The 17,756-nt window shown below is 36.5% G+C and overlaps 2 protein-coding genes across 14 annotated transcripts in view; both read left to right on the plus strand.

Annotated features, from left to right (window-relative positions):
* LOC115448299 (dual 3',5'-cyclic-AMP and -GMP phosphodiesterase 11) overlaps nt 1-15,781 on the plus strand; it is a 239,158-nt gene extending 223,377 nt beyond the window's left edge. For 12 of the 13 annotated variants that reach the window (XM_037437274.1, XM_037437276.1, XM_037437277.1 and 9 more), the window contains 10 exons: nt 2,203-2,361; nt 4,133-4,267; nt 8,078-8,227; nt 8,672-8,722; nt 9,424-9,690; nt 10,275-10,384; nt 10,852-11,040; nt 12,067-12,406; nt 12,886-12,969; nt 13,321-15,781. In XM_037437274.1, the coding sequence (XP_037293171.1) occupies nt 2,203-2,361; nt 4,133-4,267; nt 8,078-8,227; nt 8,672-8,722; nt 9,424-9,690; nt 10,275-10,384; nt 10,852-11,040; nt 12,067-12,406; nt 12,886-12,969; nt 13,321-13,665 (1,830 nt within the window). In that variant the 3' untranslated portion in view covers nt 13,666-15,781. The remainder of the gene's footprint in view (nt 1-2,202; nt 2,362-4,132; nt 4,268-8,077; nt 8,228-8,671; nt 8,723-9,423; nt 9,691-10,274; nt 10,385-10,851; nt 11,041-12,066; nt 12,407-12,885; nt 12,970-13,320) is intronic. The other variant, XM_037437268.1, reaches the window with a different exon arrangement.
* A 1,020-nt stretch (nt 15,782-16,801) lies between these two features.
* Nucleotides 16,802-17,683, plus strand: LOC115448300 (the record flags this gene model as incomplete). Its single annotated transcript, XM_030175696.2, has 1 exon — nt 16,802-17,683. A coding segment is annotated over one exon (708 nt), but the record flags the coding sequence as incomplete, so codon positions are not given.
* Between the last annotated feature and the right edge of the window lie 73 nt (nt 17,684-17,756).

Consider the following 17,756-nt stretch of genomic DNA (forward strand, 5'->3'; position numbering starts at 1 on the left):
AGATTTACTTATATTCGGATTATCTATGAGTAGGATAGATATGACGTACGTCCGTATAGAAAAATCCCTCGGGCAATACATTATTGGATATTATCCAAGGAAAACTTAATTATGACGGCACAATGTGCAGAAATAACTCGTGCCTTCTAATGGAAGTTCGGCGCGCCGTTGCGTACATTCATAAGGTTATGGTAGGGAAAAATGTCTCATTTGCGAAATTATAGTTCTTATATCACTTAGGACTGATTTTGCAATCAGATAAAAGTTATTTATAAGGGAAAATATAAATAGTTTTAAAATATTTAACATAGAAGCAAGACTTAAAATGAAAACAATATGAGTTTATCTATAGGTGGAGTTAAGAATCCTGCGCATCCTGTTCGTTGGGAGTTTAGAAGACTAAGATCCCTCATCAGGTTTTTAAGCCTAAAAGTCAGATGACCCATTCACAAGTGTGTTATTCTTACCATAAATATAATTTATAGCCATCTTAATATATAGACTTCCTCGATGGCGTAGTTGTTCTGCATGCGCGGTACGGCAGCGCTCTGAGGTCCTGGGTTCGAATCCCGAGTCGGACAATGATATTTGAGTTTTTTTGCTCAGTATCAGCCCGGAGTCTGGAATTCGATATGGCGATAGGCTCCCCCCCCCCTATAACATCATGGGACGGAACACACTTGGCGAATAGTGGGTGCCCTGGTTGCGCCTCTGCATGCCCCTTCGGGGATAAATGCGTGATGTTTATTTGTTTTAAAATATATAATTAATAGGTGAACCATTGTAATATATTCCGTTTAAATTGCTTTGTAGCTAATTGCCAACTACTAAAGATAAACAAATGTTAAATTTATGCCATACATTAGAAGTAATTTCTCAAAGTAACAGGTGTCTAAGATGTATTAAGTTTACACAGTTAATTGTTTCGAACGATACAATCTACGATAAAATTTGCATTCAAATAGACTTCATCGAAATCAATTTAAGTCGGCTGGATGGGTCAGGCAGCGGTCTGAAGTTTGCGCGAGCCGATATGAAATTTGTTACGTTCCCTATTACCCTTGTTTGTGGAACAATATTGAAGTTCCATTTAGCTTCGGTTACTTGGAATATTTAGCGTGATTAGTATTAGTTATAACGGCAATTTAGTATATTCACTTAATTTTAAGGGTATTGCTTAAAAATAATATTGGAATTGAAAGAGTTCATAGTATTTGGATTTTTATAATCTTATAGTTTTCGTTCGGATTCGCGAATAGCAGTAGGTAGTAGTAAGTAATACATATGCCTAATTTTTTTACTGTTGTACGAAACATTAATGATTTAAACACATAAAACTTCCCCTTGAATCAGTCCATCTATTGGTGAAAACCGTGTGTAACCTGTTTGGTAGTTTCTGAATTTATCGCGTTTTGGCAGACAGGTACGTTGGAAGGACTTAGTTTTATAATATGTAGTTTTGTAAGGATCTCTTTTAAAATAACATTCTAATAGCCTGGTTTTTTACTAGCAAATTTGTGATATATTATAATAGTCACTTAACTTCAAAACTCTCAATAAAAGGTAATTTGATTGGAGTTTGACCTTAAAACGACATGCACATTTGCCTCATATCACATTGCCTGTGCCATTGTCACCAAAGTCAGCCGAAAACCCACTCTGATGGGACGCGACGTATCAAAAAACAAAGTCATAATTGTTTGAATTTACAAAGCAATTACTCTTGTCCGCGTTTGAATTATTTAAGTCAGCGATCATTGAGGTCGGGATGTTAAATACCACCATAGAGTTGGGTACACGTCTTAATTGCTAATATTTGTCAGAAATTAAAACTAATGATTAGAAGGCCACCTATAAGCGCGATACATATTGAGATCCTGACAAACAGCCTATTGACTTTACCATGCTTAATGACAGACTCCGAGCTGTTGCGAGGTGGAAAAAATACCATATAATAATTAACATCTCACGTCTCAGAATGGCAAGCGCAGTGGAATACCAAACAATACTTGGTAAATCAAGGTGTTGGATGTTGTTTCTACTGTTTATGGGCGGTTGTATCGCTTACTATCAGGCGAACGGCAAGCTCGTCTTGTCATTCAAAGCAATAAAAGAAAAAAACCCCTAATGATAACTTATCCCTCGTCAGTCGATACAATTATGCCTTTGAAACCGTTTTAACAGTAACTTGTTTATTTTCAGGTACTTTTAGTACACGAAGCGTCGAAGGGTAGTTTTTCGCGGGTGTTCGATCTGGAGGCCGGCGACGACACAGATCCCGACCCACCGAGGACGTCGCCTTACGAGAGTCGATTCCCCATCAACATTGGTATTACTGGATACGTGGCTACTACGGGCGAGGTGAGTTCTTATATATACCGTGATAACCCGGTTATAACGATTTTGATGATGATCTAGACGCTATATCAGATAGTTATTATAAATGGTACTCTTTTATATTTAGCTAGGATCTGCCATTTAGACAATATAACCGATGTTGCAACCGGCTTCTACTATGATTATGATTTATAAGACGCTCTTGCCTAATTCTACCTTAATGACAAGCAAAATTTCAATTATTTCATCAATTGCGCATGTATTCTCCTGGTAAAGATTTAGCGCCAGCGTTTGGTGGCGCATTTTACTTTAGGATTTTTATGTAAAAATAATTTTGATGTTGTTTAACCCATAAGTTGACCTTTGACTTTTGGTGTAATATTTTTTTTTTTAATTGAACCTGCACTCTCCAGGTGAGACTAATGTAAATGATTTAATTTTAATTGGGTTATTTTCTACTGCTATCATTCTAAATGGCGTCTTCTCGAAACCCACCTTAATTTTGAGCGTTTGAATGATTTATTAGTTAAAGCAAGAATAAATAGAACTTACAATGTATTGTACCAGATCATTGTTGATTGCCTCATTAACCAGAACTTATGCAATAAATTAATTGGATATTTAAATAACGTTCAATTATTATGATTTATGTTACTTCTTTACATTCAATGTCAGGAAAACTTTATTGTGGTTGATTTTATACAAATTAAACTTTAATTATACTACAATTGAATTGTATTTAATTAAGACCATAAAACTCGTGAAACGGCAAATTTATCGAAATGTACCTAAAATTTTTTCCTTTAAAACTTTTAAATTGTTTATTTTATAGTCACAAAGTCCTGGCACTTTATTAAAATTAATTTAAAGACCCGCAGAGGAATAAAGCGAGATTGCGCACTCTTTGCATAAAGTAGTTCTAATGTGCGAACTCTCCTGAATAATGTAGTATTGCGTCGGGCCTTTGTTTTCGTGCGAATTCGTACGATTGATTACGATTTTACGACAAATTTTGTACCAAAACTGATCAAGAGTGTGCTCTGCTTGATGCCGGAATGAGTTAACGGCCATGTCATTAACTGGATGTTGTAGTTGTTAACCTTCATTAGTTGAGCATACGGAAACTATAAAAATATGAACTAAATGATAAGGGATATGCGATTTTGTACTTTAACAATATCTACATACAGTTTTGTATTGGATGACATCAGTAGATTCGGCGCTGCATTCCGTCGACCTAAAAGAATTGGTATTTGAGGAATGTTTTAATAGGAACATGTTTCTTTGAAGAGATTGTTCAGTGTATTGCAGAACCACAATGCAGGAAATAATTTTATGTCTGCATTTCAATGAGTATGGGATTTTCTATTGTTATTATTAATATATTAATGACAGTTTATTTACCTACACGTGCACGACAAATTGAAGCCACTGCATCTGATGGTAAGTAGTGGGCTCCAATAGAATGTCGACTGACGAGATATGATTACCCCGCAGCAGTCGACAGAACTATGCCGGCCTGTTGAAGCAAGATATACACAGGCTGATCCCGGAACGCGACACACTTACATGGGCCACTATGGACGGTTTTAACACCTTGCGTATGGTGGTCGCTATCCGGTGGGATATAAAATATATTCCAGAGTGTCAATCAGCTGACAATTCCGGCCCACCACCTCGTCTGAACCACGATTTTCAATGAATATAATTTGACAGTAAAAAAAAATCACCGACGCCATAATCTTTGCAAGAAACGAGAATAATTATCGAACCATTTTGTTTGACCATTTTACAGACCGTGAACATAGCGGACGCCTATTCAGACCCGCGTTTTGATCCTTCAGTCGACGAGAGCACCGGATTCAAGCACAACACAATCCTCTGCATGGCCATTAAGAATTCAGAGGGCAGGATAATCGGAGTTATTCAGGTAAGCGTGAAATTTCAGAAAGATTGCTCGTTTTTTAAATACTATGGGACCGGATTCTAAACGAACATTTCTATCGACATTTTATTGTATTTAAAATGACGATTTTCGCGAAAGAAAAATACGAAGCAAAATGGAAAATGTATAGTCCAATATTTGCGCAAACAAATCTCGTAACAAATGTGTTTCACAAAGCCGCGTAAATAATGCGGCAGATGTGCTTTTTCTAAGCTCGGACACTGGTTATTAATGAAAAATTCAAAACGTCGGCAACGTATATGGAGAACAGTAACGCAATGCGGTCGTATGCGACACTACATACTTTATACGCTGACACAAGAATGGTCAGGATAACGCACAGGCGCGTAGCATTTTACCAATAAACTTTTACATTGTAGAGAACTTAGTATGTATAAGTCGACCAGGAAAATAAAAATCCTGTTTTCGAGGCGATAATGTTGGTTTTAGTTTATCATTTAATGATTGCAGTACTATATATACTATATTAAAGATTTGTTATATATTTTATCAAAAAATTACGAAGGTTTTTTTTTTTTCAGTTTAGGGTATATGTACGTTTAAAATTGATTTTAAACTGTATTGTTTAAGTATACTGCTTTATGGCGTAGCTTAAAATCTGAAAAGGAAAAATTAGGCAGCATGAATGAATGAAGAAATATTTTTACTATTAATCGTCTAAATTTTATCAGTTGTTTGGAATATCAGTTCCGAGTCGGGTATAGTGAATCTTATAAGAACACTAGCTTTTGCTCGCGGCACGCGCGTGTATAGTTTCCAGATAAAAGTTCCGCTATAAATAAGTGTATTTTCCCGGAATAATAAGTAGCCTATATCCTTTCCAAGGATCTCGAATTCTCCATACTAAATTTCATTACAATTAGTTCATTCGTTTAGCAGTAAAAGCGTAACATACACACAAACAGTTATTTTAGCGTTTATAATAAAAATATGTATGTGTACAATTGCCATGCGAACAGAAATGTCTCACGGCTCGTAACGAGTTCAGCATGATACGTGACGTAAGTACTAAGTAGTGGGTGGATGCAAAAATATCTGCAGTATTCTGGTGCTGTCACCTCCAGCAGTTGGGACACGCAGTTTCATTGCATCTGTGATATTAAATGTGATTACAATGTATTGTAGTGAAAAGTAATGAGTTTGTTGAGATTTTTTTTGTCGCGGAGAAAGTTCCTTTTTACTACCGTCCAGCTTTCTCGGGGGGCGATTGAGCGGTTATGTTGGGGTAACCGTTGTGTTACGGCCCGACGAAGAGCTGCCCGGTTTTGATGGGGACCTTCGGGCGGCCCCAGCCGATTCCCTAAATACAACTAATCCTACTCAACGGCCTACCAACTAAAACTCCGCGGTGACGCTCTTCGGTGAATTAGGCACGGCTGCGGTCTTCCTTCCACGGAAATGTTATAGGCTTCGTCCGCAGCCAGGTTTGTTGAGACTGCTTCGGGGACGTATTTGTATTGCAGTAGGACTGTATGCTGAGGTCTTTGGATTCGATTCCCGGGTCGGGAAATGATATATCTGGATTTTAGGTAGCCCGAAGTTTAAAATTGTGTCCGGTAAATGGCAATAGATTACTTTCTTATTACATGGGGTCCAACATCCGGTGTAATGTTGGTTTTCACATCTCTGCTTAACCCAGAAAAGACCAAAGTCGTCATATAATTATGTTCAGTCTGCCAACATCACGAGTAAAAAAAAAAAATTTTTTTAATTACTTAATTAAACGTTTCGTAGCACTTTATTAATATATTAAAGTAATTAAAACTTTTTGTTTTCAACTATAAAAACCAATCTATTATGTATAAATATAAATATAGGGGTAGTTACAACTTCTAAACTATGCCCTTCAGACTTGGGCGGGCGTATAATAAAAGGGACATACGTGAAAGTTGTCCAAAAATAACGAGTATCGGAAACTGTTATTCCCATGACATGGTGGAATTCATAATGGCCTCCGTAACATTGGTTGGTTACTAAGTGGGATGAGGAGTCTGTTTGTAGGAGAGATTAGTAGATAATTTGACTGTCTATATACCGCTGGCTCGCTATTACAAGGTTTAATGCTGCATTAAAGTATATATATCACATGATTCTATGTTCTTTAGTAAGAAAAATCAATAATCCTTAAAGATAAATAAACGAGGAACCATGAAATGTTGGCCATTACAATTTTTACAAACATGAACATTTTTAAACTCATTTTTGTAATAATTAACCTAGGACCTTCCATATGGAGCGAGCAATATAAGGAAATTATAGCTGGATCTTTGTACAAGTGAAACATAACAAACTGCAAATAATAAGATTTGTACTTTAGTACTAGCTTTTACACTCGAAAAACGTTGATGACAAAACGAGTGATCAGATGAACAACGCGAGTTTGGTTCCCAATTTTGTTTCTATTAACACCAATAAGTAATATAAAGAAATTATTTCAGGCTTGAAATAATCACTGGTATACGCTCTCCTCTATAATACAGCCATTAAATTCTGTCTACAATATACTTAAAAGCACATTAATAAGGTACTAATTCCTTGTCCACAGATTAAACTTTCTACCAAGTTAATTAAAAAGTCATTAAATAGAACAACGAATTGTTATCTTAGAATTACCTTCACTATCTCTCATTTGTGCTGAAGATTACTCGAACATTTATTATTCTCAAAATTGTAACAAATGCGCAAACTAGCGCACTGCGACAGGATTTTTAAGAAACTTTTGTATAAACTTAATTCATTGTGGCTGCAGTCCGGTCTAGGTCGAGTTTCTCTAACCTATTGGAAGAGGCATGAACTTCGAAAAATAAATATTCTTTGTAACCTGAATGTCCAAGGAAAAATAAATATTTAATAAGAACATTGGAAGTTCGCCATGTTTCAGATCGTATAATTATTCTCTTCTATTGGGTCAAACGTATTCGTACAGTAACTTTTATTGCGCAAGTTATTTTCCCATTCATGACCGTATACTTATAACATAAAGTTTAATATCGCTTCATATTGTGTTCTGGGTGGCTTTATTGATTTCTGAATAGTTTTTAGGTGCCTTTTATAGGATTACCGTTTATAAGGGAAGCACTGCCTTGGGTGCCTAAAATGTCTGCCTAAAATAAGAAGCTGTAGATAATAAGTAGAGGACATTATGATTATAACTACATAGTCACCAATATTTTTTTTATATAAAATAAATATTTTCTGAGGAGTGCTGAGTGAACGTGCTGCAAACGCTTGGCATATGGTTACTCTAAGTACATCTTGTGATTATTGTTACAGTTTATTTAAATCCTATATGAGTTTGGCTTTTATTGTGACTATGTAAACTTATTGAAAACTAAGTTACCATACGAAATTTGTATTCAAAATATGTAATTTCTTTTTCGTGTTGCATAAACCCGATAGCTAAAAGAGTACGTTGTCAGACATAATCTTCTCGGCTTGGCAATCCATTTGGTATTCATAGAGACCGTTGTCTGTTAAGTTGCTTCGCCTACCCAACTCGGAATTATCTCTCGGAAAACTTCATTCATTTAAAAGATAAATTTAAAGATGCAAATGTTTTTAGCGCGATCCCCTCTGTCGCCGATTGGATTAGGCGCGTTAATTGCGCATTTCAGTGTTAGATTTAATCGATCAAAGCAATGGCCATTAATCAGTGTCATCGAAAGTTCCAAAAAAACGTTGTGTGTGACTAATTTGCTCATCAGGCTCGTAAATTATTTTGCGAAGGTTGAGCTGTAACGGCGCCCGATTTACGTGTGATTCATTTCATTCCAGCTTATCAACAAGTTCGACGACCTTTTGTTTACGAAGAACGATGAGAATTTCGTGGAGGCGTTCGCTATTTTCTGCGGTATGGGCATTCATAACACTCATATGTACGAGAAGGCGATCACCGCGATGGCCAAGCAGAGTGTAACACTTGACGTGAGTATGCGCAATACAGTAGTTAAAATTATGTTGACACGCTTAACTCGCGACGCGGCGGACAATTGAAGCGATTACCGGCACAACTTTACGCGGAAGATGTTAATAAAGCGGATTAGTAAAACAATTCACGTTCGACAATCTTCGAATTAAACAGCACGACATTTGATTTTATTGTATTAGGCTGAAGATGTTAATGCTGAGCTTCACTTTCCTGTCATTTTATTATAGGAAAGGGTTGTCCGTTTTGGTCGCAGTTCACTGTGACGTCATACGAATTCCTGAACGGATGGATTTTATTAGATTAGTGGCCGGTCCACTATCAGATTTGTTCAGCATCCTACATAGATGTCAACATCGTCGAATATGCAATGTTAATCGCTTTGCCCTAAATTTTGAATTGAAATTCCATGTACGTTTATTTATCGAATGCATTTATCACAGGTACTAAGTTACCACGCATCAGCCTCATTAGACGACGCTCAACGGTTACGGGTAAGTTCATACAAACTAATTAATATATCTTTCCATATGGCGTTGCTTTGCCCAAAATTTCCGTCTCGAGTCTCCGTAATGCCTCAAACAACAATATAATTAACAAACTTGTAATGTGATGAACGCGCTCAGCACCGAGCCAGTTCGACTCGAAGTTGTCTTGCGAAAGAGGAGTTTTAATGTGTAATTACTGGCCTAGAAAATTCGCAACGAATTAAACATTGATGATGGTTTATTTTGGTTTTTTGGTTCGTTTATGTTTGCTATTATTTGCTGAAGTGTATCTTAGTAAGACTTTTCTTTGTTTACGTTTCTTTTATCTTTATTATTTATCCTTAAGTAGCTGTTTGGTTAGTGATATACAACATTGTATTCAATCTTTTTGTGTTATCTCTTGTAACCTATTTTGCAGAACCATTTTGATTAGCAAAATTATTTTCCAAATAATATTGTATTGGTTTAGGATCGGAAACGATATAGACTTTCAAAACAATATTGGCAATTTCTTATCCTTTAAAAATATCTACACAAAAAGCTTGATAGATTCACAGAATTTTCATAATAAGCAACCACGGCTCTTGTTCCTTGTAATTCTATTTATAACTTTCGATTCCGCTAAGAATATTTCACCTTTTTTCCTTTTCAGTTTTCTTTTTCATTTTATGTTCTTTGACTTCAAGGTTATACAATCAATGTGATAGTCCTCTTTACAGTCGCTGAGGATACCTTCGTCGGCGCACTTCAGCCTGCACGAGTTGGCGTTTGATGACATCGACATGAGTGATGACGACACGCTCAGGGCGTGTTTAAGGATGTTCCTGGACTTGGATTTCGTGGAGAGGTTTCACATCGACTACGGCGTGTTGTGCCGATGGTTGTTAAGTGTTAAGAAGAACTATCGCAACGTCACGTATCACAATTGGAGGCATGCGTTCAATGTCGCGCAGATGATGTTTGCGATACTAACGGTGAGTGTGTTTTAGATGTTGATTATTATGAAACGTATAGTGGTTCAACTGGCATCGTGGTTGAAGTTTTGTTCTGTTAAGAAACATTAGAATTTAAATATTAAAAATGAAATGTAAAGAGAAGAGAAAAGTATAAAAAATCTATACATATTATAAATATAAAACAAAGTACCTTTTTCTGTTTGCCTGTATGATTTGCCTCAAAATCTACTGAATCGCTTTTTATGAAATTTGGTATGTTAGTAGGTAAATTTGGTAGATAGTTTAAGATCCTGGGAAGGTTATAGGCTATTTTTATCCCGAGAAATATAGCGGGACTTTTATCCCGGGAAACCCCTTCACGCGGGCGAAGCCGCGACCAAAATCTAGTATATAATAAAATGAAATATTAAATAACACACTGACACCATGTCCACACCGCGACAATTAGAAAGCCAACTCAGCATAAGTTATCACTCACATCGTAACAGCAGTGATTTTCAGTGGCTTGTGTTTCAGTGTGTACTTTGACAATTTTACTTAGTGTTATGTTTATTCCAATAAGAATCCTTATGTACATTAACATAAAGGTGTATTGCTTCCAGGAGACACAATGGTGGAAGATATTTGGCGAACTCGAGTGTTTGGCTTTAATCATTGGCTGCCTGTGCCACGATCTTGATCATCGAGGGACCAATAACTCTTTTCAGATCAAGTGAGTGCTTGAGACCTTTCTAAAATTTTGTGTATTTTTTGCCAATTATCGCTTGCTTTAACGGAGAAGGCAAACATCGTGAGGTAACCTACATATCCAAGTAGTTCTCTGCAGGAATTTTGAGGGTGTGTGTAGTCTACCAATCCGCACTAAGTCAGCGTGGTGGACTAAGGCCTAATCCCTCTCGATAGTAGAGGAGGCTCGTGCCCAGCAGTGGGACAGTATATAATATGGCTGATATTTATAATAGTTTTCAATAAATCCCAATCGCTTTTTTCTATTCGTCGCCAAAATTGACCAATCATAATAAAGTTCTTTTGCCATGCTTACAAATGACTTATTTTGGTTTATTCTAGAGATTTGATCGAGATTAAAAATTGGGATTGGGTCTTCTAATTTTTTATTTTCTATACTATACTGATCTTGCAATTTCACCCTTCATTCATAACTTTTGCTGTTCATTCCAGGGCGTCGTCACCGCTAGCCCAATTGTACTCGACGTCGACGATGGAGCACCACCACTTCGACCAGTGCCTCATGATCCTCAACTCGCCCGGCAATCAGATACTGCTGAACCTCTCATCAGATGACTACGAGAAGGTGGTCAAGGTGCTCGAAGACGCCATACTGTCCACCGACCTGGCTGTTTATTTCAGGTTAGTTACTATATGGCATCTCATGGAATTCCGACAGTAATTACATTAACAATCATTATTATTGATAGACTGTACTTAAAATAGTCTAGGTGCGAACAAATGTGTTTAATGTGCGTATTTGTCAGGGGTTTCTATGCTGCAATAATGTTGTCGTACTATATTAGCAAAAGCAACCTAACGACAAGGCGCATGAGCGAACTGAATATAATTGCGTGTGAACTTTTGATTTTACCAAGCTATTATATAAAAAAAAAGCGCCGATATTCCGCGCGATTGGTTCCTCAGTCAATAAGTACTTGTTGTCTATTGGTTTACATGTGCCATACGGCCACTGTACACTTTTCATCGTGACTTGCCGCTCTTTCCCGAGACCGGAGACGATTGTTCGATGCATTGTCTCTTTTGTATTAAAATATCATAAAGCAAACTGACGAGCTACGTCAATGTTTGATGTTTAGATTTTGTATCACGTTCACTATTAGTAAGTTGGTAAAATGGCAACATTAGGTAAGTCAATGACGTTTTACAAATAGACGCGTCATACACTAACAAAAATGCACATAAAAACGGCGCACTATTCACTATAGTCACATACCTATACATATAAATTACAAATTGGAAGGAATACAAAGGTTAGGCATGCGTTCGTTAGAAAAGGATATATATACATCGACAGTTACAGCTCGCAGAGATCCGTTACGAGCGTGGACCGCCGTCGCCATGGCAGTCGAATAAAATGCATTTATTAGTAAAAAAAATAAGTTAATAGTGTATACTTATAACTAACGTATGAAGTAAAACGTTTTTTTCATTCACAGTTAGAGTATAATTTGTACATCGTCTAAAAACACAGGAAGGCATTTTATTTATCAAAATACTAAAAGTTAGTAAGCCGTGACAGTGGTTGGAGGTTGACTACGTGAATGTCAGGCGATTACTTTACTTTCTTCTTGCCAAAATTGAGCTCAGACAACGTATCTATGTAATAAAAACATCTTAGAGGTAAGTTTACGTATTTTATTGCAGCAAACGATCAGCATTCATCGAAGTGGTGAGCGCGGCGAGTGGTGTGAGCATCGGCACGGGCGCGGGGCCGGGCGCCTTGTGTCCGAGCGGCGCGCCGGTCGCGGCGGGCGCGGGCGGTGCGGGCGGTGCGGGGGGCGCGGGGGGCGCGGCGAGCGCGGTGGTGACGTGGGGCGCATGCGCGGCGCGGCGCGGCCTCCTGCGCGCGATGCTGATGACGGCGTGCGACCTCGCCGCCATCACCAAGCCGTGGCCCGTGGAGCGACGCGTGGCCGCACTCGTCGCCGGCGAGTTCTTCAGACAAGGGGATCTCGAGAGACAGAACCTCAATCTAACTCCTATTGTGAGTATTGTGTATTGTAATGTGGCGCACGAGTCGCCAACCATTAATCAAAGTTTTCAATAATCGACACCGATGGCTTCTTTTGATCTATTCCAAAAATGGACGAATAAGTACATAGCCAAATACAAGCCACACTAATCGACGTTTTCAATAACCGATCCCGATCGCTTCTTTCGATCTATTTCAAAAATGGACGAATAAGTACATAGTTTTATTGACATGCTTATGAATGTGTAATTGTAATGATTCATTCTCGGGATCGGCTAGAAGGTTGAGATTTGGTTCGTTTATTGTAAACGGCTGTAAATCTACAAACACGAGGAAACACGAGCAATGTTTATAATTTGTATTTCAACTTTTTTCCCAACTATGTTTTCTCCTTTCATAATATGAAAAGAACTAGATAGTAATACGAAATGTATACATTCAAAATAAGAAGTATCACAAATAACATCTGAAACACGTTATTTTTTTTTCAGGATATAATGAACAGAGACAAAGAAGATCAACTTCCCGCTATGCAAGTGAAGTTCATCGACACCATCTGTTTACCAATTTACGAGGTAATTTACAACCTCATGATAATGTTGTTAATTAATAATATTAATAATAATAAATGTTTTATTTGCACAAACAAAACATAACAAATAGGAACACATATAAACTTAATTAAATTATTATTAGTATGTAATGTTAGTGCTTATAACTAATTTAAAACAAAACAATTGACAGGGGGCCCCAAACTAGGCAATGCAATCTTGGGGACCAAAATATGAATATAATTTCAATAATGTTGTTCTTTACTATTTTCTTTTTACATTTCACTTAATTGATCAAAAGATTTTAAACACGTCTAAAATTTAATGTGATCTATTTGTACCGATACCATACAATAATAAAATGTATCATTACAGGCTTTCGCAGTACTGTCGCCGGCTTTACAGCCGATGTTGGACCGCGTGAAAAGCAACCGCGCGCACTGGATCGAGCTCGCCAACAACGACAAGTACACCGGAGAGAAGATCGAATACGCGCTCGAGAACACCACAGAGAAGAACGACAAGTCGAGCACAAGCTCGCACGTCGACGACACGGAGAACACGTACGAGGGGGACAGCAGCGGCGCGGTCAGTCTCTCCTCGGAGACCAACTCGAAATACGAAAATCTCGAAAATCCCGTCGTCGGACTCGTATGCAACAACGCGCTGACCATGCCGCGAGAACCGAACAAGTTTTGTCATATAAGCGAATTAAATTAATTGTGTGATTAGTGGCGACACCGGACCGATGGTTGCGACGGTTTTATAGTTTGCATTCAAACTGAACCGACTCGTTGGTCGGTTGGTGATTGTGTGACCGTTCGTGTATTGTGCGTGGTAACTGAGAGTGATATTCGTTTAGTAAATAGATGGTTTAGCGCCTGTTTCACAAGGTTCTAGAAAATTCTTTGAATTAAGTTGTGTTTAAATTGAATTTATTTCTTGTTAGAAACTGGATTTAGATTTGGTTTAGATATAACCTAATTTTAATGCTGCCAATGTGTCTCTTATTCGCAACCAAATACTAAGGTGATAACGTATGTAACAAGAGACCAATTATAGTAGTGTGACAGCGATGTCAATGAGAGTGGATATGAGGGCGCTGTTGTCGGTCGAACGTCAGCCAATAGTTGGAGTGACGTTAGACGTCAGTTGCTGTGTCCATTAACGTCGACGTCACCCAATACCAAATGATTCCGCGTCAATTTCGTCTCGGACATAGTGAAACAGGCTCGTAGTCGAATTTGAAATTTATTTAACGCAAGGCGTATAACGTTAAAGATCATGAACACCCGGGCACTATTTTTGTACACTTCATTTAAAATAGCTTTACATTAAGTACCTAAGTAAGAACATTTACAAGTAGGTAATGTAATGTGTTTTAATTTTACCTCATTCGTCTATTCTTATAGCGAGTCGCATGGACACTTGGATAGTTGGGTATCATTACTGATACGTATCTTAAATGTAGCCGAAATATAATTTCTTATAGAAAAATAATATTTTCGGATTAAATACTCTAACCACACATTAAAACAGGGCCTAACAATTGTCACATAGTTGTTAAATAATTATGACCAAGATACCAAAAATATGTTTCACGTAGTTTATGTACTAAAATTGTATAGTTATATTTTTGGGTCATGAATATTCATCATCATTGTAATGTTAGTGTTTGGCGTAACATTGTTATACAGTCATTAGGTTAGGGTGTCCACTTTTTAAAATAGGGCGAAAACGTTTAAAATCACGTTAAATATTTTATTACCTAATACCAGAATACAAAATAAATATTTTATAAAAAAAAAAATATATAAGGAAATGTATAAAAAATATTGTACATTTCGTGTGCCAATTTTAATATAGTGACTACCTTATCGTCTTTTTTGAGATAAAGTTGTAAATTGATTATTTTCATCCTTTATTGTAAAGGGATATGTGGACACTCTATAGTTCTAGGACTAAAACTAAATATAAATTGAAGTTCGCATACATATAACTTTTGAGTATATCATATCGGTAATTTGCAAAGAATCGTACATTTTATTCGCACAACATATTTTGTAAATAATCGATTTTATATAATTACTAACAAGTTGTAATTTTGGTAAGTACTTACGATTTTATTCGGGTTTTATCGAATCGCTATTTATCGTACGATCAATAAATTTCCTTTCGTCCGCTTAGGAACTGTTGCCTCGCATTATTTTAATAGAATGACAGTTACGGCTACCGCCGATTCATTCCAGTCGTATCCATTCTTTACTTATAATTATTAGTTTCATCGTTTACACTTTTGTCAAATATTTTGACTCCATAGTGTATCTCCTCGAAGTCGTAATGCATTGTTATACTATTCTCAAAGGAATTTTCAGTGGACACATACAAATACATAAACGATGTTTTATATAATGAATATTGGATTTTGATTTATTTTTATAAAGCAAAATATGTTGCGAAGTTAGTGTCGAAGTTCCGCTGCTATGTACTGCGTTATATAATAGTTATAAATATATGCATTTGAATCAGTGATGAAATTACAAGTGTAATTCTCTATTTGATAAAAATTGTGACCAAAAATACCTTGGTATAAATTGTTTTTCCAACTCTCTCTAATAAAAGTTAGATATTTACATGATGAAAAATCTCAATTGTGGTAATAAAATGTGTACAACGTTAATATAAGATTGCTGTAAGTATTATTAGAAAGTAATTAGAAAATTAATAATTGTAATTCGCTAAATGACGAGCTGTATGGTGTGTGAATAATTATGGAGGTTGTTTTGTTCCAAACAAAAAATGTTATTTATTTATGATTAAACAAATTTTCAAATAGTCTTTGTTTTTTATATTCTTCCAGTGCCAAGATCATCAAGAGACGGTTTTTTTTATTTATTTAATTTTATTTATAGAAAATTTTGGCAAATGAGCAAGTGAGGTGGACAATGGCGATGCCCGATAGTAAACGATAGTGATTTTCTCAGCAAAAAAGTAAATATAAAAAAAATGGTAGTACCATTATAATAATAGGATCTTTGCGTAAATGCTTTGCTGACTGTTAAGGAAGGAAAAGACACGATATGAATCCCGTGGACTCACTCAGTGAGCGTACGATACGGAACAGCAAAGATGAGTGCACGTTGATATTATCGTAGATTTTCTGTGTCTGTACATAAAATATTTTGAAGATGCCCAGAAACATCTGATAACCTTTTTAAAAATAATACGATTCCGGTCTATTTCGTCGAATGACGCTGTAAAAAAGTAACTATTTAATCCATACCGAATGAAATAAAAAAAAAATAAAAACAAACTCGTCAGCAATTTTTATTTTTCATTCTAGTTTTCCCAATATTTATAATTTTCCAATATTTTAACTTACTTTCTGGCCCACTGTTGAGAATATGAGACCCAGAAGCTTAATATACTTAGCTTTTAGTCTCTCATAGTTCGTGCTCCTACTGAAGGTTCGTTTCAGCAACTTCATAGTAGAGGTTTGGTAGAACTCTCATCTGGACCATAGGTAGACACTAAATACAATATAATATACGTAGGTAATATTTCTTTTAAATACAACGGTATATGTATTTTATATCAGATTTAGTTTTCTAGACACTGGAGAGGAGCGTTATTAATCTACACAAAAAATACTTAGTTTTCATTTTGTATTTAAAATCCTGTCCAGGGTATTAGTATAATAAACGTCAATGGTAGAGATATTTCTCTTCAAGCTGGCTGGATTTTCTATATAATATATTATAATACTCTTTGGACTGGTTTTAAAGAGAATATTTTTATAAGACAGACCATTAAAAAAACTTCAAACTTGTCATTCAACAATCCGTACTAATTTTAATTTTTCCATTTTTGTATCAATTTTAATTTACCTAAAATGGATATCTCAGATCCGGCAGTGATTATATTCCTCGTCGAAAGTTACGAGAAAGAAAATCGACTTAGACTTAATTGGATTACTAAGCACCGTGAGAAAATAGAACAGGCGGCCACGTTAACAAGACCACCGACTAACTACTTCGAATCTGATGTCACCGCACACCCCATGGTCGCAGGAATGGGAACTGTTACTATTAGCCATGCAGTAGCCGGCTACAACAGGAGGAAGAAACCAATACGCGACGCCACATTCATACCGGGTATTAAATACTTAAGAAAAGGTCACTCCATCGTAGATATCGGCCTAGGTGACCCCAAACTTGACTCTAAGCTAGTACGACCCGATACAGATCTCTCAAGCGATCCAATCATGCGTCCAGTAGACCCTGAATTAACACAAATAATTTACAAATCCAAACCCGAATTTGGTAATATGAAGTATATGGAAGAACGTGGGAAAATACTACCAGAAAAGAGATATTATTTTGCGGAAAGCAGCGGTTGGACGTATGGGTGGAGACTAGGTGATAGTACATTGAAGGAAAAACCTATGTATGGTAGGTGCTGGCATCTGACGAAAACATTGAAAAGTCGCGTGGGTCCGCAGCCAGACCCCGCACATTACAAGTCCTCGGTTCCACCAGGCCGTTCGCACTGTGACGGAATATAGATGGCGCTATTATCAGTTAACATTTCCATGCCTTATAAATGGCGCTGTTTTAATGAACACTAACCTATAGTACAGAGACTCTATAACCTATAGTACGTAGTTATTGTACCCCACTATTAATTGTATTTAATAGTTTATAATCTATTTTTATCGATTGTTTAAGTTTTTAACATCTTTAATTTATAATGAATTCATTTTGTTAATTTTTATTTAGTTTAATTACTTAATATTTTGTTGTATTTTTAGA

The sequence above is a fragment of the Manduca sexta genome, chromosome 10 (assembly GCF_014839805.1).
Source record: "Manduca sexta isolate Smith_Timp_Sample1 chromosome 10, JHU_Msex_v1.0, whole genome shotgun sequence".
NCBI lineage: Eukaryota > Metazoa > Arthropoda > Insecta > Lepidoptera > Sphingidae > Manduca > Manduca sexta.